General features: G+C 34.4%; 2 protein-coding genes across 4 annotated transcripts; both read left to right on the top strand.

Annotated features, from left to right (window-relative positions):
• The first annotated feature begins 5,950 nt into the window (after positions 1 to 5,950).
• Positions 5,951 to 20,647, top strand: LOC129754259 (staphylococcal nuclease domain-containing protein 1). Of its 3 annotated transcripts, none has more exons than XM_055750209.1 (9): positions 5,951 to 6,109; positions 6,568 to 6,684; positions 14,799 to 14,923; positions 15,000 to 16,145; positions 16,800 to 17,705; positions 17,778 to 17,874; positions 18,299 to 18,480; positions 18,758 to 18,884; positions 19,267 to 20,647. In XM_055750209.1, exons 2-9 carry the CDS (start codon positions 6,616 to 6,618, stop codon positions 19,375 to 19,377), a joined length of 2,763 nt encoding a protein of 920 aa, XP_055606184.1. In that variant the 5' UTR covers positions 5,951 to 6,109; positions 6,568 to 6,615; the 3' UTR covers positions 19,378 to 20,647. The 3 variants fall into 3 exon arrangements, with proteins under 3 accessions (XP_055606184.1, XP_055606183.1, XP_055606182.1); XM_055750208.1 differs by lacking the exon at positions 5,951 to 6,109 and adding an exon at positions 6,116 to 6,446; XM_055750207.1 differs by lacking the exon at positions 5,951 to 6,109 and having other exon boundaries at positions 6,116 to 6,684.
• LOC129754271 (WD repeat-containing protein 55 homolog) lies at positions 13,222 to 13,603 on the top strand. Its single transcript, XM_055750229.1, has 2 exons — positions 13,222 to 13,257; positions 13,326 to 13,603. Exons 1-2 carry the CDS (start codon positions 13,232 to 13,234, stop codon positions 13,582 to 13,584), a joined length of 285 nt encoding a protein of 94 aa, XP_055606204.1. The 5' UTR covers positions 13,222 to 13,231; the 3' UTR covers positions 13,585 to 13,603.
• Positions 20,648 to 21,300: the final 653 nt, after the last annotated feature.

Here is a 21,300-nt window from a genome sequence, read left to right as displayed (position 1 = left end):
TACAAAATTTACAAAATTTACAAAAATTTACAAAATTTACAAAATTTACAAAATTTACAAAATTTACAAAATTTACAAATTTACAAAATTTACAAAATTTACAAAATTTACAAAATTTACAAAATTTACAAAATTTACAAAATTTACAAAATTTACAAAATTTACAAAATTTACAAAATTTACAAAATTTACAAAATTTACAAAATTTACAAAATTTACAAAATTTACAAAATTTACAAAATTTACAAAATTTACAAAATTTACAAAATTTACAAAATTTACAAAATTTACAAAATTTACAAATTTACAAAATTTACAAAATTTACAAAATTTACAAAATTTACAAAATTTACAAAATTTACAAAATTACAAAATTTACAAAATTTACAAAATTTACAAAATTTACAAAATTTACAAAATTTACAAAATTTACAAAATTTACAAAATTTACAAAATTTACAAAATTTACAAAATTTACCAAATTTACAAAATTTACAAAATTTACAAAATTTACAAAATTTACAAAATTTACAAAATTTACAAAATTTACAAAATTTACAAAATTTACAAAATTTACAAAATTTACAAAATTTACAAAATTTACAAAATTTACAAAATTTACAAAATTTACAAAATTTACAAAATTTACAAAATTACAAAATTTACAAAATTTACAAAATTTACAAAATTTACAAAATTTACAAATTTACAAAATTTACAAAATTTACAAAATTTACAAAATTTACAAATTTACAAAATTACAAAATTACAAATTTACAAAATTTACAAAATTTACAAAATTTACAAAATTTACAAAATTTACAAAATTTACAAAATTACAAAATTTACAAAATTTACAAAATTTACAAAATTTACAAAATTTACAAAATTTACAAAATTTACAAAATTTACAAAATTACAAAATTTACAAAATTTACAAAATTACAAAATTTACAAAATTTACAAAATTACAAAATTACAAAATTACAAAATTTACAAAATTTACAAAATTTACAAAATTTACAAAATTTACAAAATTTACAAAATTTACAAAATTTACAAAATTTACAAAATTTACAAAATTTACAAAATTTACAAAATTTACAAATTTACAAAATTTACAAAATTTACAAAATTTACAAAATTTACAAAATTTACAAAATTTACAAAATTTACAAAATTTACAAAATTTACAAAATTTACAAAATTTACAAAAATTTACAAAATTTACAAAATTTACAAAATTTACAAAATTTACAAAATTTACAAAATTACAAAATTTACAAAATTTACAAAATTTACAAAATTTACAAAATTTACAAAATTTACAAAATTTACAAAATTTACAAAATTTACAAAATTTACAAAATTTACAAAATTTACAAAATTTACAAAATTTACAAAATTTACAAAATTTACAAAATTTACAAAATTTACAAAATTTACAAAATTTACAAAATTTACAAAATTTACAAAATTTACAAAATTTACAAAATTTACAAAATTTACAAAATTTACAAAATTTACAAAATTTACAAAATTTACAAAATTTACAAAATTTACAAAATTTACAAAATTTACAAAATTTACAAAATTTACAAAATTTACAAAATTTACAAAATTTACAAAATTTACAAAATTTACAAAATTTACAAAATTTACAAAATTTACAAAATTTACAAAATTTACAAAATTTACAAAATTTACAAAATTTACAAAATTTATAAAATTTACAAAATTTACAAAATTTACAAAATTTACAAAATTTACAAAATTTACAAAATTTACAAAATTTACAAAATTTACAAAATTGACAAAATTTACAAAATTTAGAATATTTAAAAAATTTACAGAATTTTTTAAAATTTTCAAACTTTACAAAATTAACAATATTCACAAAATTTTCAAAAGTAATAAAATTTATAAAATTTATAAAATTGACAAAATTTACCAAATTTACAAAATTTACAAAATTTACAAAACTTACAAAATTTACAAAATTTACAAAATTTACAAAATTTACAAAATTTACAAAATTTACAAAATTTACAAAATTTACAAAATTTACAAAATTTACAAAATTTACAAAATTTACAAAATTTACAAAATTTACAAAATTTACAAAATTTACCAAATTTACAAAATTTACAAAATTTACAAAATTTACAAAATTTACAAAATTTACAAAATTTACAAAATTTACAAAATTTACAAAATTTACAAAAATTTACAAAATTTACAAAATTTACAAAATTAACAAAATTTACAAAATTTACAAAATTTACAAAATTTACAAAATTTACAAAATTTACAAAATTTACAAAATTTACAAAATTTACAAAATTTACAAAATTTACAAAATTTACAAAATTTACAAAATTTACAAAATTTACAAAATTTACAAAATTTACAAAATTTACAAAATTTACAAAATTTACAAAATTTACAAAATTTACAAAATTTACAAAATTTACAAAATTAACCAAATTTACAAAATTAACAAAATTTACAAAATTTACAAAATTTACAAAATTTACAAAATTTACAAAATTTACAAAATTTACAAAATTTACAAAATTTACAAAATTTACAAAATTTACAAAATTTACAAAATTTACAAAATTTACAAAATTTACAAAATTTACAAAATTTACAAAATTTACAAAATTTACAAAATTTACCAAATTTACAAAATTTACAAAATTTACAAAATTTACAAAATTTACAAAATTTACAAAATTTACAAAATTTACAAAATTTACAAAATTTACAAAATTTACAAAATTTACAAAATTTACAAAATTTACAAAATTTACAAAATTTACAAAATTTACAAAATTTACAAAATTTACAAAATTTACAAAATTTACAAAATTTACAAAATTTACAAAATTTACAAAATTTACAAAATTTACAAAATTTACAAAATTTACAAAATTTACAAAATTTACAAAATTTACAAAATTTACAAAATTTACAAAATTTACAAAATTTACAAAATTTACAAAATTTACAAAATTTACAAAATTTACAAAATTTACAAAATTTACAAAATTTACAAAATTTACAAAATTTACAAAATTTACAAAATTTACAAAATTTACAAAATTTACAAAATTTACAAAATTTACAAAATTTACAAAATTTACAAAATTTACAAAATTTACAAAATTTACAAAATTTACAAAATTTACAAAATTTACTAAATTTACAAAATTTACAAAATTTACAAAATTTACAAAATTTACAAAATTTACAAAATTTACAAAATTAAAAAATTTACAAAATTTACAAAATTTACAAAATTTACAAAATTTACAAAATTTACAAAATTTACAAAATTTACAAAATTGACAAAATTTACAAAATTTAGAATATTTAAAAAATTTACAGAATTTTTAAAATTTTCAAACTTTACAAAATTAACAATATTCACAAAATTTTCAAAAGTAATAAAATTAATAAAATTTATAAAATTGACAAAATTTACAAAATTTACAAAATTTACCAAATTTACAAAATTTACAAAATTTACAAAATTTACAAAATTTACAAAATTTACAAAATTTACAAAATTTACAAAATTTACAAAATTTACAAAATTTACAAAATTTACAAAATTTACAAAATTTACAAAATTTACAAAATTTACAAAATTTACAAAATTTACAAAATTTACAAAATTTACAAAATTTACAAAATTTACAAAATTTACAAAATTTACAAAATTAACCAAATTTACAAAATTAACAAAATTTACAAAATTTACAAAATTTACAAAATTTACAAAATTTACAAAATTTACAAAATTTACAAAATTTACAAAATTTACAAAATTTACAAAATTTACAAAATTTACAAAATTTACAAAATTTACAAAATTTACAAAATTTACTAAATTTACAAAATTTACAAAATTTACAAAATTTACAAAATTTACAAAATTTACAAAATTTACAAAATTTACAAAATTTACAAAATTTACAAAATTTACAAAATTTACAAAATTTACAAAATTACAAAATTTACAAAATTTACAAAATTTACAAAATTTACAAAATTTACAAAATTTACAAAATTTACAAAATTTACAAAATTTACAAAATTTACAAAATTTACAAAATTTACAAAATTTACAAAATTTACAAAATTTACAAAATTTACAAAATTTACAAAATTTACAAAATTTACAAATTTTACAAAATTTACAAAATTTACAAAATTTACAAAATTTACAAAATTTACAAAATTTACAAAATTTACAAAATTTACAAAATTTACAAAATTTACAAAATTTACAAAATTTACAAAATTTACAAAATTACAAAATTTACAAAATTTACAAAATTTACAAAATTACAAATTTACAAATTTACAAAATTTACAAAATTTACAAAATTTACAAAATTTACAAAATTTACAAAATTTACAAAATTTACAAAATTTACAAAATTTACAAAATTTACAAAATTTACAAAATTTACAAAATTTACAAAATTTACAAAATTTACAAAATTTACAAAATTTACAAAATTTACAAAATTTACAAAATTTACAAAATTTACAAAATTTACAAAATTTACAAAATTTACAAAATTTACAAAATTTACAAAATTTACAAAATTTACAAAATTTACAAAATTTACAAAATTGACAAAATTTACAAAATTTAGAATATTTAAAAAATTTACAGAATTTTTAAAATTTTCAAACTTTACAAAATTAACAATATTCACAAAATTTTCAAAAGTAATAAAATTTATAAAATTTATAAAATTGACAAAATTTACCAAATTTACAAAATTTACAAAATTTACAAAATTTACAAAATTTACAAAATTTACAAAATTTACAAAATTTACAAAATTTACAAAATTTACAAAATTTACAAAATTTACAAAATTTACAAAATTTACAAAATTTACAAAATTTACAAAATTTACAAAATTTACAAAATTTACAAAATTTACAAAATTTACAAAATTTACAAAATTTACAAAATTTACAAAATTTACAAAATTTACAAATTTACAAAATTTAATAAAGTTTGGAAATAAATAAAGCTTGAAGTAATTTATGTAAATTTCGATTAAAAATTCCAATATCTGAAAGATTAAAAGAACAAAAAACAAATTTAAGAAGATGGATGTTATTTCACCTTTTGTTTTCTTGATTTGATTGAATTACAAAATTAGTTGATTTACATGTTTTATGCAACGATATAGTATGCAATTTTTTTTTACATACAAGCTTCCGTGCAATTTATTCCAATTTATTTGTTTTTCGCATTATTTTTTATTGTCCCCCCCCTCGCGATGTTCCAACTCCGAGTGACAAAAGAAGGATTTGAAATTTGTTCCTTAAATTTTTTTAATTTTTGATGTAGAAATTGCTTGTTTGTAAAACATTATCTTATTTTATCACATTTTTATAATTGCTTGAGAAACAAAGTTCGTACGGGATCAGCTAGTTATGAAATATTTTTGTCATTTTTTTTTTTCATTTGGATTGGTTCAAATTCGGGCTTTTTGTCTGTTCATTTCGAACAAATTCAATCAAACCGAATAATTTACTTAGAATTTATTTTCTTAAAACTTATGAATGGGAAAAAAATTTCTTTCATTTTTATTCAAAGTTTTGAATAAGCTTTCTTGAATAAATCAAGTAAAATTAACTTGTTTGTTTGTAAAGAAACAAAGTTTCTATTTTTCTGAATTTCCACTCGAACTTGTTTTCAGAAAAAAAAACTTTTCTGAAATGAATGTTTGAGTCCACTGTTCAAAAAATATTTCACCAGAATCAAACACCCCTCGGCTTCCAGCAAAGCAACCGGAAATGCCCCTCTTAAACCCAAAAACCGGCGCTACTGATACCCGAGATGACAGCCGCAAACGTCAGTTAACTGTCAACCGTGACAGTTTTCGGCCAAATTTGACAGCCGCTCAGACCCCTTCACATCCCTGCTCTGCTCTGCTGTCTGCCAACGGTGCACCAGAAAAGTTTCGAGTTGGCCATTCTTCTGCTCTCACGGCTCCGCTGCTGCTGCTGATCTCTGCGTGCCTGCTGCTCTGGTGTTGTGGATGCGGCCATCGCGTTCCGATTTTTAAAGGTAATCCGTTTTCTTTTCGAGCGAACCATCAGGGGCTATAGCTAGCTGGGCTACCTACCCAAAGTGCGGGGAGAAGCGAAATCAAAAGAAAAGTGTCGGATCGGAGTGTGCAAATGCAACAATCATTGTCGGTCGCCGAGTGCTGAGAAGAGAAAGAGTGCGCAAACAGGCAGGGACTAGGGACGGTTTCTTCACTTTACCACCAATCATTCGCCATTCAACAGAAGAAGAAGCATAACGAGCAAAAGTGACTGCGTGTGGTTTTTCTTCGCTGGCCTACTACGTGTAACCTTCCGGTGATTGGACGGGTATTACTGTCTGGTTCTTCCCTTGAAAGGTTCGTGTGCGATTGTGTACGGGACAGTCACGGGAACTTCGAAATTTGTGGGGGGAACGATCCGGCGAGACCGAGAAGGAAAAAAAACCAGGACCTAAATTAGTTTCATCACTGCTTCCAGATTACTGCCGGATTTGTAGGGTTGTTACGTTGCTAATTTGACCGAACCATGAGTGCTGCTCCAGCTGCCCAGGCTCCGGCCCCAGCGCCGGTTCTCAAGAAGGGAATCGTCAAGCAGGTACGTCCATCAACCAACCCATAGTCAAAAAAGGGGGTGTCCCCCAATTCGTTCGATGTGCATTTGCTGCTGCCCCGTAGAGTTGTAGTCTTATTATTCTAGTCTCACCTTCCAACTTAACTTTTTTTTTTCTGCTGCTGCTGCTCTCTGATGTGCTGCGCTATCGCGTTCAGTCGATTTGGTGCCAAGTTGGCATATGTGATGTCCATTCCAGCTGAAACATAAAAAGACTGATTTGGACCCAAGTGACCATAGGTCGGGAAACAAACATCTAGGCTAGGAAATTTGTTATTCGGGACCATTCTAGGACCACTTTTGGTTGATCTCTCGTTCGTCACAATTTTTAATGGCATTTTTTTACCCTTTTTCATTTACTTTGTTATATATTTAGCAAAAGTGAAAGTTGACCAACAAGTTTCAAGCTAAAAATATGAATTTATGTTACCCTTTTCGGGATTCCTTCGCAAGCAAACATATTGTATAATATCGAACGGAGTTTACAATATTTGGTTTTTTTTTTCACTTGTGACCCAGAAAATGTGTGCCCTTTCTTTGTGTCCAGTTGACCTCGGACTACTCAAATGTTTGAGTGTGTTACTGTTGCTCCTGTTGCAAAATCCTTTTTATTCCAATCAAACTATTCTCAAGTCACTTGAAAATTATCCTCGAGGTCAATGTCCTCGACTATTTCATGACTCATGTTTTGATTTTTATTTCAATTTGCTTCATTACAAACCATAAATTTACAATGCTTTCGGAATTCTTAGTATTGTTTTGAATTTTATTTCGCAGTCTGATCAACAAAATTGTGAAAAACAACGTTTGGTTTCAGTTTGAAACCAAAAGAATTTACAACTTTTGTTTTTATTAATCTGGTTGGAAACCAATGAATAAATTTAATCTGGCAAATTGATTGTTTTATAACAGATTATTATAACTGCTATAACAGGATACAATAGGCTTTCGAAACAAGTTTATTGCAGCTAAAAATTGGCTGCAATTTCAGTTTAAAAAAATATTTAAAATCGCATCTTATGCATTAATCAACTATGAAGATCTACCTTTTTACAACGGGATTGGTCTTGTAAACACTTTGTTTAAAGGATTTCAACAAACACAGCTAATAACATTTTCTCTCCAGGGTTTTCAATAAGTTGGAATACACTGTTTAACTTTTTGTTATGTTAAAGCCGCAGCACATACATAAAATATTTTTAGATTAATTTGGTACTATCACCGGTCAAACTATTTGTGGTGTTAAAAAATGATTTGCATTAAGCGTTCTTTTTTTATATGCCTTTTTACATCACAATTACTGAAAGAGACACAATTTTTTTTTGAATACAGTGTCGGACAATAGAATAGGACCACAGCTTAATCCAAAACAGAAAGTGACAAAACTTTGAGAAAACAATTTCCATTTAAGTTGATGCACATTTACAAATTGTAAATTCCATTCTTCGAAGAAATTAAAATCATCCGTAGTTAAAACAATTGTCCTTTATTTAAAATGCGTTTAAGGCAAACTTACTCACTAAAATAACGCGACATAAAATAGGACCGCTTTAGAATTCATGGTAAAAAAAATTAAAAAAAAAGGAAATTCATACCGTGATCGATTTGCAGGGTTAGTACTTGGTGGTATAACCCTTTTTACGCATCACTTCTCGCACCCGGTTCGGCATCGACTCCACCAGCTTTTGGCACGTTCTCACCGGGATAGCGTACCACACCACCTGGATTCTCTCCCACAGCTGCTGCTTGTTTTTTGATTTTCCGGTGTACAGCTTACGTTTAACTATTCCCATAGGTTCTCTATGGGATTGAGATCAGGGGACTGTGCTGGCCACTCAATAACGTCTACCTTATTATCCTGGAACCACTTTTTAATCGTTTTAGCGGTATGTTTGGGGTCGTTGTCCTGCTGGAACTGCCACTTTAGGGACATCTCCCACTCGGCGTGTGGCAGCATTACTTCCCGAAGTATCTGGGCGTAGAGATGCTGGTCCATAATCCGGTCGATCCAGTACAAGGGACCCACCCCGTACCAAGAAAAGCACCCCCACACCATGATGCTACCTCCTCCATGTTTGAATGTTTTATTTGTATACTGGGGCATATACGCACAGTCGAGTGGGCGATGGACCCAACTCTTTCCGTCCGAGCCGATGAGGTTCACTTTGGTCTCATCCGACCACAGCACATTTCACCATAGTTTCTCCTTTTCCAGACCGACCCAATCGAAGTGGTCCTTCGCATACATCAGCCGCGCCTTCAAGTGCTTCGGCGTCAGCATCGGCACCTTACGGGGATTTTTTCCTCCTAGTCCCTTCTCCGCCAACCGTCGCTGAACCGTCCGGGAACTGACAGATAAGTTCAGCTCGTCTCTGATCTGCTTGGACGCTTTGAAAGGGTCCTTTTGCGAGGCCCGCTTGATTGCCGAATCGTCCTTCGGCGTCGTTTTGCGGGGGCGTCCGGTCAGTTCCCGTTTGCCGGTGCTGTGAAGCGCGTTAAAAACGAAAGTTTTCGACCTTCCTAAGTAATCGACAATCTCGCGATGGCTTTTGCCAGCCTTGTACAGATTCCGGATGATCGCTCGCTGGACTTCCGTGCAGTGCTGTGCCCGACCCATCGCTTTTTCGCTGAAAACAGAGTAGGAGGAAGGAAATCTTTATTTTTTTTTGTTTTCATGATTTACATGATAAATACTTACCAGGACACGAAAATGGACAAACAACACCGAAAACAACACCTTTTCTTCAAATTTAGAGCGCTGAAAATGCCGGAACAGCCGAACCGATGAGCTGGTCTTATTTTATGACGCGACTTTTTTCACCCTCTGACAGCTTTCTGGTCGAGTAGAACAAACGGGTTGCTTTGATTGCAACTGCAACAAACGTGCAGTATGCAAAGTTTGCATACTACAATAAGTGCTTGCCGCTAGGTGTCGCATATTATTATATTTGAATTGGCAGTTTAAAGGTGATTTGAATATTTTGCATTAGAGCGGTCCTATTCTATTGTCCGACACTGTACATGTCAGTAATTACCGTGGAGTTTCCAGCTTTATACATATGCGATAGCAAACTTTTTTAAATTGTGGTTTTGGATTCCATTTTCGTGTTCTACAAGCATTACTTTTCTAACGACCAACATGGATTAAGCCAGAATGCTCAACAACCACTAACTTGCTGACCTTAACCCCTCCACTTCGTTTGTGCATACCGATCTGTTTGCTGCATTCGACATGTTGAGCCATGACATTGCCATTGGAAAGCCTGGACGCCTTTGGATCCCTTCTTTGCTGGTTCCGCAGTCATTGAACTGGACAGTTCGTACGGATGCTTTTTTTCTCTCCAAGCAGTTTTCATCTTCCTTTGATAAACCCTAAGGAAGTCATCTAGGACCAATAGTATACCTTATTTATTTCAGTGACGTGCTGTTGCTTCTCGATGGACTAAAATTAACGTATGCCGCCGTCGACGTGAAACTGTTCTACACTATCAATGTCCCCGAACATGTAATCTTCCTATAGAACCAGTTTAACCTCTTCGCATCCTGGTGTGATGCCAATTGCCTACCTCTAGACTATTGTTTATACCTAAGCCCAGTTATATCTTTTTTACGTCCTTTTATTTGATGAAAACGAGGTGCTCTCTCCAGATGAACACGTGAAAGACACGTGGTGTAATTCTTGGCGAACGGCAGGATTCCAAAACTCACACCAACTACATTGTTGACAAAGCCTCCAGAAGATATGGGTCTTTATCTCCGCATGACAAAAGATTTTAAGGAAAATTACTGCCTGAAGAGTCTCTACTGTAGCTTGGTTCGATCGATCCTTGAATCCTGCTGTGTGGTGCCCTTATCAACAAAAAGATCGCTGATCTGCTGTCATCGATGATCTGCTTTCATAAAAACTCAGCCGTCAAATTCGGTGGCGAATGATCAGCAGAAGTCGTGCCTACTGTGGACTCAACGAGCAACAGCGTTCGAGAAGACTTAGCCCTCGCACGAAGCGTAACCTGTACATGACGCTCATTAGAACGGTCATTCAATACGGGCACGAGACATGGATATTGCTCGAGAAGGACCTGAGGAAATTCGGATTTTCCGGGCGACGAACGTTAAGAACCATCCCTGGTGGCGTGCAGGAGAACGGAGTGTGACTCTACGGCGAACCCAGTATCCATAAGATGGCAAAGCCTGAACGGATATGCTGGGCAGGACATGTTGCGAGAATGCCGGACGAATGTATTGTAAAACAGGTGTTTGCTACGAATCCGGTAGGAAAGAGACGAGCAGGGACGACCAAGGTAGTTAGACCAAATGGAGCGTGATCTAGCAAATGTGGAATGTCCGAAAAATTAGAAAACTGTGGTCCTGGCACATTTCGGCTTGCGGGATGCTTTGAGTTTCTGTTAGAACTTTCGTGTTTCTTGGGAACGATGCAGCTCCTCGAGCTCCTCCTCCTCCAGGCGTCGCTTTTTCTCCCGGGAAATTCGGACTCGCTGTCGGTGATTTTCCACGTTCCGACGGGTTCCTCTTTGCCCGCGCGGCGTTTTCTTCGTCTATCACCCTCCTACACTCCTCCGATGACGTTCTCCGCAGCGCTGTTGATGGTTGTCTTGATGATATCCCAACAGTACTCGAGAGGTGCTTCGTCCAGGTCGCCCTCTACCGGCAGCGCTGCTTCGAGCGATTGCGCGTAGTCTGCTGCGACCTCAGATTGCTTCAGTCCTGCGATATTTAACCGAGGTGGGCGTCGGCTTCGTATGTTGTTCACTACGGAGAGTTTTGGGCGCATGTTTACCATCACCAGCTAGTGGGCTCACTCGATGATTGGCGCTTCAACAGGATCTGTCGTCGATGATGTCCGAGAAGCTACCTATCAAAATGTGTCGATCTGCCAGCCAAGGTTCTCGTCAACTGTGCGGATTTCAGCGGCTGGACTACGTTGCCACGAGCTTCTGGGCCTGCCTCTTCTTCGCTGCCAATCTGGATTCCAGTTAAGCTCCTCTCTGCAAATCTCGTTTCCATCTTTTCGCAGCGCGTGCCCAATCCATCTCCACTTACGTTCCCGAATCTCGAAGCCTAGAATCTGTATTTCTACGTTGGATTGTTAATTTTAAGCTCAACTGGATAAAATAACTGACTCCTATGGCTTGTTCAAAGTTGTTAGTTAGCCTCTTTAGTAAAAAGAATCAAGGTGAAATGAACCAGATGAATTTACCTTGGTGTGAATATATTAAAGCCGTCCATTTACGTTTCTGGAATTTTATAATTCAAGCTTGTATATCTGTCGTTTATCTGTCAGTATCTCTAGTGACAACATTATAATGATGCTATTTTTCTCAGCTGACATTTATTCGTAGGTCATCTAATTGTGTTTAAATTTATTTATTAATGAGTTCAAACACTATTGCGCCCTCTCGAAAAATTCTTACTTTCAAAAGAGCTATCTAGAAACAGTGCCATCTATTGCGCCGTTCAAAAGTTACAAATCAAGCAATAGATGGCACTGATTTTCGTCACTTTTTAATGGCTTCTTTAAAAGAGAGCACTGGAAATTTTACACAAGTTTCTGAAGATTTTTTGTTCGAGCTTGTACATCAGTTCATCAGTGCCTCATCCTTCATTGACTATTAGAACGTGGTCGGCGCCGTTATTGATCATTTTCAAACGGAGAGCATGAGTTTTGTGTGCTGATAATGTGTTGCTAACCACTCGAAAAAATGAAACTCAAAATGTAGTTTTTAGTTCATTAGGTCGATCTCAGTTTAGGTCCTTCGCCGAGGGAAAAAATGGGATAGTTTTGAGTTCGCAGTTCGAACTCCATTTTGAACCATCGCAAGAAGGCTGGAACTTGGAAGTTCATGGAATCTAACTATTTTTTCTAAACTATTATTTTGTTTTGAGTACCATATATGAAACGTGTAGCTTTAGGAGATTTTCCAATCCATTAATAGAAGTGATAAAGAAAAACTCCGCCGGTTTAAGCGAAAAAGGTTTTTTCTCAGGCAACGGGTCAAATATTTTGTTATTTATAGAAAGACATTAAAAATAATCTCTTTTTTTAACTAAGAAGGGGAAGCAAATGTTTTCTATGTTTAGAAGATCAAATGTTTGCCAAAAAATTCAAAACAACTAAATTGAAAAAAAAAATGTTAAAAAATAACGCCCGAATAGCACAGACCGTGGTTTTAATATAACCGAACAATGATTTTAAATTTAACAATAAACTTCATCCTTATATCTAAATCTTTATCAACCACTTTAAATCTTGAAATCGCCATAGTTTTAATAGTAACCGTGAAATATATCGTTTATTCATTGTACTTCATTGTTGCCGAATGTGTCAGAAACATGGTGAAACAACCATTTTCTTGTGATTTTTATGGTTACAGTGAATTTCATGGTAAAATTATAATCCAAACCATACGAAAATTGGTAAATTTTTCCTAGATTGACTTCTTTCGAATTTTCCGTGTAAGGAATTAATTTGACGCGAAACACGTTTTTTTTTCGTCGGACATTTGTCGTGGAGATGGCAAAAATCAGCATACCTCAGAGGTGAGACTCATTTTTCACTTTCCAAATAAATCTTTCTAAATTTTAATTTAACAATTTAAACCAAACAGGGAAATGTACGTTCAATCGGAGCCATACGAGGAAGAGCTCACCTGTATGGGCGTTTTCCGGAATGACAGTAATCTGGCAGTGGATTCGTCGGAAAGAAACGTTCACATCTTCAACTCGGGTCAGTTTGACTATTACAGTGACGCATTCATCGGACCGAAAGCCGGAGTCAACCAATTTGTTCCCATCAGCAAACAGATAGCTATGATCAGGGGCGAGGATGAGACTAATTATAAAATTGTTCAAATGAGTATATCATAGTGCCAAGAAAAACCATTTTGAAAAATAAATATTCTTAAAAATAAATACCAAAGTTTCTTATTTGAATTTTTTTTGGGAAACAAAATAATAACAATTTTCAACCATGAAATTTCACGGTTATGAGACCTTTTACATATTATGAATAAACATTGAAATTCATCGTGGTTCATCATCGTAAAAGCCATAGAAATTCAATGTAAAACGATAAATTTTACAGTTTCATCGAAAAATACTGGAAGCTGTAATAACCATAAACTTCATATTAATGTGTTCTAAAATGTATGAGAAAAAGTTCATTTTTTCATTGTTAAGTTGCTTAACAACCCCCTTTTTTCATGGTGAATTTTGCCGAAACCATAAATTTCATTGTAAAAGAGTATGAATTTGACAGTGTTTTCAAGGTTTCATGCACTATGATTCGCATAGTGTAAACTATGAAATTCATTGTTGTGTGAAAATGTAATTCATGGTTTTTTCATAATGTTTTTCTACTCGGGCGGTTTTAAACAAAATTTTATAAATTAAATTAAATGATTAAATGAAATGTTTGATTTTTCATTTCATTATTTTTTTCGAAAACATATAAGTACATAACTTTTGATGATTTTATGATCTGCAAATTTACAAAGAGTGTTAATTGATGTGTGGTCCACCGAAAAGTTTCCGAAGGTTTAGTGAGTGTGCGTCGTGATAACGTGCGGCAAACTCCGAAACTTACCCGCCTTATCGAGCTGGAAGATTTGGCCAAGGATGTGCGGTCCACCGAAAAGTTTTTCAATTCGAATTGTTCCGTTGGTTCAAAAGGCTGATATGGTAACAAACTATGCAAAACTATAAAAAAACTATAGTTTTTTGTCTATAAAAGTTTACAAAGCGCATAAAGTTTTTTATCCAAAGAAAAATGTCCAAAGCTGTCACTTTTCATATTTCGGGAATTTGCTTCTTTGTGGACCAATGTCGTGGCACATTATATTTTACGGTAATTTTATAGTACCTATTGCGTGGAATTATCACCTTGTTTATGGGCGCTCCTTCAAGCAACCCGAGTAAAAAAAAAATCACATCGAGGCATCGCGACGCTCAACTCTGCGCAGCAGGCAGGCAGTCGACGCCATTTCATTTGTCGCTTGACTTCTTCGATAATCACATCGTGTGTGCGCTGCTTGTTTGAACGGAACAAAATTAAAAGTTACTCTATACATTTACTATCCCAGGTTCTGTCCGGCGATTCTGTGATCATCCGAGGCCAACCCAAGGGAGGACCCCCACCAGAGAAGCAGATCAATTTTGCCGGTGTGATCGCCCCGAAACTTGCCCGCCGCCCAACCGGAAATTCCACGTGAGTTTATTTTACTTTTGTCGGGTGAGATAACCTCGCTTTTACTGATTGGTTTTGGGTTCTTTTGTTTTTCTAGTGAGGTTTCCAAAGATGAACCGTACGCATGGGAAGCGCGTGAGTATTTGCGCCAGCGTCTCATCGGGCAGGAGGTGTACTTCTATTCGGAACGTCCTCCGAACGCCAACCGTGACTACGGATACGTCTGCCTCGGTAAGGATGCGGCGACGTCGGAGAACATTGTCGAATCGATCGTTTCCGAAGGTTTAGTGAGTGTGCGACGTGATAACGTGCGCCAAACTCCGGAACTTACCCGCCTTATCGAGCTGGAAGATGCAGCCAAGGCTGCCCGAAAGGGAAAGTGGGGCGATTCGCCTGTGGCCGACCACGTGCGAAACATCACCTGGACCATCGAGAATCCGAAATCGTTCTTCGATCAGAACGAAGGCAAGCTCATCAAGGGCATCATTGAGCATGTCCGCGATGGGTCCACGGTTCGTGCTTTCCTCCTGCCTGGTTTCCAACATATTACGCTGATGATGTCCGGCATCCGTTGCAATGGGTTCAAGCTCGATGCGGAAGGAAAGCCGGATACCACCGCGGAAGTTCCTTTTGCGGAGGAAGCTCGTTTCTTCGTTGAATCCCGCCTGCTGCAACGTGAGGTCGAAATCCGACTGGAATCGATTAATAACTCGAACTTTGTCGGTACGATCATCTTCCCCAAGGGAAACATTGCCGAAGCACTGCTGCGGGAAGGTTTCGCCAAGACAGTCGAGTGGAGCATCCGGTACGTGAAGGAAGGCGTTGATCGCCTGCGAGCTGCCGAAAAACATGCTAAGACCAACAAATTGCGCCTGTGGAAGGATTATCAAGCCCCAACGGTTACCTACAACGCCAAGGACAAGGACCTGGCCGGAACGGTGGTGGAAGTGTACAACGGAGACGCCATCTCGGTCAAGGTGAACAATACTCTCGTCAAGAAGGTGTTCTTCTCGAGCATCAAGCCCCCGAGGGATGCCGCCCGCGCTGCCGATGAGGAAGGCAACATTCCAGCTCGACCGAAGGGATCCCGGCCCCTGTACGATATCCCGTGGATGTTCGAGGCCCGCGAGTTCCTGCGCAAGAAGCTGATCGGCAAGAAGGTTAACTGCAGCCTGGACTACGTGACCCCGGCCCGCGACAACTTCCCGGAGAAGTACTGCTACACCGTCAAGCTGGGCGAAACGTAAGTGGTTGAAGAATCTTCATTTGTATTTTTTTTTTTCAAAAAACTGTTGAAATTCTCCACTACATAGGTTATAGATTTCTGCATCTTTCAATCGGAGATCCTATGATTAAGTAGTGGTACAGAAAATTTGTCACTTGAGGTTTTTCATTATTGAACTCTTTTTTGAAGAGTTCGATGTTACCGGAACAGTGATACATTTTTTTTTCTAATTTACTTTTACATCAGTTCGGTTAAAAAAATTATAAATCACATGTTTCTGACAGCCAGGCCGCTCTCCAAGCGCTAAGTCCGTTGACATGTTACTCCAAACGATCTCAAGATTGAAAACATGTCAGTTAGTTAAACGGTGTGTATCTGAAGTGGTAATTGAACTTTCATAACCACTACATATATTCACTACATTCAGTAGTGAGCAAACATATTCTTCTTAGGACAGGATTTTGCATCATACAGGAAGGCTACAATCTTAAAAAAACTAGTCGATCATGCCTTAGATGCCAACTTCGGGTTTATGTACAAACTCAATAACCAAAATCTTTGATTTTGGAGTAAAATAAAGTTCTTTAAAACAAGAAACAACAAAACTAAGTTCGATTCAGTGTTAAAAGAAATACCTCGAGTTTTAATTTTAACCTTCTTCTTCCTCAATAGCAACATTGCCGAGGCGCTGGTTGAGAAGGGTTTGGCCACCGTCATCAAGTACCGACAGGATGACGACCAACGTTCGGTGCATTACGATGTGCTGCGTGAGGCCGAGCGACAAGCCCAGAAGGGTCTGAAGGGTATGTTCTCGAAGGAGGCTCCGACGCATCGCATCAACGACCTGACGACGGATCATTCCCGCATCAAGCATCAATATCTGCCCTCGTGGCAGCGTGCCCTGCGAACCGAAGCTGTCGTTGAGTTCGTGGCTAGCGGATCCCGGTTCCGTATCTTCTGTCCCAAGGACAGCTGTCTGGTGACGTTCCTGCTGGCCGGTATCTCCTGCCCTCGGTCGTCTCGTCCTGCCGTTGGAAATGCTCCGGCTCAGGAAGGAGAACCCTATGGTGATGAGGCCCTTTCGTTTAGCAAGGAACGCATTTTGCAGCGCGACGTCAGCGTGAAGATCGAATCGACTGATAAGGCCGCAACCAGCGTAATCGGATGGCTATGGACCGAAAACAACGTTAATTTGTCCGTTGCTCTGGTCGAGGAAGGTCTGGCCTCGGTGCACTTTACTGCTGAAAAGACGGAACATTTCCGAGCTCTGAGCGAGGCTGAAGCCCGCGCCAAGGCCAAGCGGAAGAACATCTGGAAGGACTATGTCGAAAAGGTCGAGGATGAGAACAAAGAAAATGAGGAGGAAAAGGAAGACACCGCTGCACCTGCCGACCGGAAGGTCAAGTATGAGAACGTTGTCATCACCGAAGTTACTCCGGAGCTGCACTTCTATGCCCAGCACGCCGACCAGGGAAGCAAACTGGAAGAGCTGATGACCAAGCTGCGCCAGGACTTCCGTGCAATGCCTCCCGTCACTGGAGCGTACAACCCCAAGCGCGGTGAAATGTGTGCTGCGAAGTAAGCTTGCTGACTCCTGTTAGTAAATTGTTCATATGATTCTTACACGCGTTTTGTTTTATTTTTTTTTAGGTTCTCGGAGGACAACGAATGGTACCGCGCCAAGGTTGAAAAGTTCGAAAAGGGCGGCAACGCATCGGTCCTCTACGTTGATTATGGCAACCGAGAGGTACGTTTTTTCTTGTTAACTTTACTTCTCCAATGATTTACGCAAGTACCTTAGATCCATTTCCGTACTTTCAAACGAAATGCTTGAGTCATATACTTGCCAGATTAACTCGATCAAGATCTACTCCGATTCGGGAATAATTCCGCACATACTCCAAACCACTTCTAAATCGAACGGTTCCATAAAAGGGAGAAAATACCTGCTCGGAAACGTCTCAACATCACCTCTTCACATTCTGTGAAGAACCGAAGTTTGTGATGTCGGATGAGCTAAGTTTTTCTCCTTGGAATCGTTTCTTAGATGTTGGGTGTGCCTCGCTGAACTTTACCCGTGAACGATGAATTTCGAACAGTTTAACACTAAATTTAGAAAAAAAAACAATCTTAAGTCCCTGACAAACGATTAATAAAACATAATCCTTCAGACCGTTCCAACGACCCGTCTCGCGATGCTTCCACCTGCCTTCCTGTCCAGCAAGCCGTACGCGCACGAGTACTGCGTGGCCCTGGTGAACCTGCCGACTGACGAGGACGACAAGGCGGACGCGCTGAAGGCCTTCGCCCAGGACACCCTGAACAAAAACCTGCAGATGAACATCGAGTATCGGTGAGTGTTTCTTTTTTTTTTATTTTTGGTTTTCAGTAGTGTATAACCGGCAATAATGCCAAAGGACTAGCGCTGCCCGAAGCTAGATTCTTCTAGATTATTGCCTAGAGTAAAACCCACGGATTTTATTATCCCAGAACCGACCTTCTTAAGCGTGAACTCAGCTCAAGCTCTGCTGGTCATCGCATTAAATAGGCTCAACAAACATCTTCAATTGTTCTATTTTATTTTTCGTTTTTTTTTTCTTATCAAAATTAATGGTAAAATCTTTTTTCAGCGTGAGCGGTGCCGAGTACGTGACCCTGTTTGATCCTGCCGCCAAGACCGACATCGTCAAGGAACTGATCGCTGACGGTTTCCTGATCGCCGATAAGAACAAGAAAGATCGGCGGCTGCAGAAGCTGGTAAGTCTCAGCGATTTCAATGACTTTTCTATTTTTGGAGCACGCTCGGTGTCTTTTTGAGAACGATTTCCAAACAGAAAGAATGGCATCTCAGCCAATTCGCCCCATTCGTTTTGAAGGTCTGAAAAAAGGCACCGCGAGAACCCATCATTTATAGGTTATACGGGTCTCTTTTGCTTCAGTGGGATCCCGTATGATTGCATGATGGCAGAGCAGAATTAGTCTACCGAAACTCTAAGAAAGTCGGGTCAACCTAATCAGCGACTTTCCTAACCATAGTGTAGATACATTTGTTTTTTTTTTCCTTTTTCTTCTGAAAAATAAAATTTCAAGAAATAATTTTACTAGATAACTCATTGAAACTTTCTTTTCCAAATTTCAGATAACCGAATACAAGGAGGCTGAACAGTCTGCCCGCAAGAACCGCAACGGCATCTGGCAGTACGGTGACAGCACCGAGGACCAGGCCGCTGAGTTCGGTCTTGGCCGCTAAATACGGTCGGGCCCGGCGGCCCCCAATGCGTAAATGTAACCCCTGCCTATTCAACAACAACAAAACAACAAAAAACACATACACATTTATAATTACGAAAAAAAATTATTATCAAGATTTTGTGACGAGAGAAAAGTGTTACACAACAGCAACAACATGCCTACTGATACACACACGAACACACATATACACACAACAAACAAACTAACACATACACGCATAAATTTGCGTCAGGGAGAGAAACAGAAAAACATTATGAAAAGTGGTAACAAAATCGTTTGTTTAAGATATTATTCCAGTTTATACTTTATATATTTTTTATATAAATTTCCTTACTCAACACTTCCATGATTATCCACTAGCTAGCAGCTGCTGATAGAGTACGAAAAGATGAGAAAAATCGGCGAATAAAAACCGAAGCAAACGAGCCAAACCTCTTTTAATTGATCGGTTAATTTAACAAACACAGAACTGACTCCCCTCAACTTAAAACAACAGAAAACAATCGAATGCAATCAATCAGATGATAGAGTTGCAGAGACAGCCTCAGAGAAAACTTGTAGATCAACACAAAATGCCAATAGTTTAGTTTCACCTGCTGCATTAGCTGAGTAAACCGTACTAGCACAATAGAGTACCCGAACTGACTGTTTACGAAAAGGTTTCTATCCAATCCTTTGCTTGACACCACCATGGTTAGATACGCTCTACCATAGTTCCACCAATACTGAGTCTGACTAAATTTTTGAAAAAAATCGTTAGGTACATAATAGGATTCACCTACTAAATATAAAAGTGGTTATCATCATTTCGGGTCGGCTCTAAAGTATTCCATCTTCAAATTGACCGAAATGTGATCTTTTGAAATGATACGATTTGGTAGTGTCCTAGAGGTATTTTCCTGATTTTCGTTTTTTGATTTCTTTAAAAATAGAAAGTTTTCTTTAACCACGTGTGTTGTACCGTTTGCATTTTCCTATTGAACTCTCTCTTAACACGTACTCAATTTTAGTGATGTACGAATTTGTTACCTCCCAAGACCCCACGGACTTATTCAAAAAAAAAACTGACGCTTTTTTCTTTTAACTTGGTGCGAGTTTCGCTCATACAAGAAAAATTTTGAAACACGACCGTGCGCTTTTTGGTGAAGGTTTATCATGATCGCTGCACGGCGCGGTGTATTAGCTGAACTAGGAAAAAAGAGAACATCAGTAACCAACCACACTTTAATCGATCGTCAAAACGTTAAAAATATACAATACCGTAATGATGTGCATATTGATTTCTATCCGAAAGATCATTTAGCGAGGAGAAAATCCCACTGGAAAAAGATCAATTGATCGATTGGAAAGTTTCTAAGTTAATTGTGGCAACAGAGGGCAGTAAGTTCAAATTTAATGAACGTTGATTTTTCATCCTTATGCATTCCCAAAGTTAATTCGAAGTGACGTTCCTCACCTAAAGTGACCTCTGGAATCAAGTGACTCGGCTATCGTCACCTTACGCGCGGCGCAGAATAAAGATAAAAAAAAGTCATATTTTCCCTCATAAGTTCTGAACAGGAATTTATCTATGGAACCGCTATTTTAAAAAATTATATCATCCTGTGGGCAATTCGATCAGTCAATTGCTCCCAATTTTATTTAAAAAAACATACATTTTTTCTGTGTAATGAATTTTGCCAGAAACAGCACAATCGCGGGAATTAACCTTTCATAATGATGTTTAACATTCGACTCAGTGTATTTAAGAGATGCGAGCCGTTTCCATCCACACGCACATCTTACATCTCTAATCTGCCCAGTTCACACCGAAAAAAGTAATAATGAATTGTAATAAAAAAAAACATTTGAATCAGATATCCAAAACACAAAACGTCGATTTTTTTATTTTCATTTCCTGCGTATATTTTATATACTATTG

The sequence above is a fragment of the Uranotaenia lowii genome, chromosome 3 (assembly GCF_029784155.1).
Source record: "Uranotaenia lowii strain MFRU-FL chromosome 3, ASM2978415v1, whole genome shotgun sequence".
NCBI classification, from domain to species: Eukaryota; Metazoa; Arthropoda; class Insecta; order Diptera; family Culicidae; genus Uranotaenia; species Uranotaenia lowii.
This window is presented reverse-complemented; position numbering and strand designations above follow the sequence as displayed.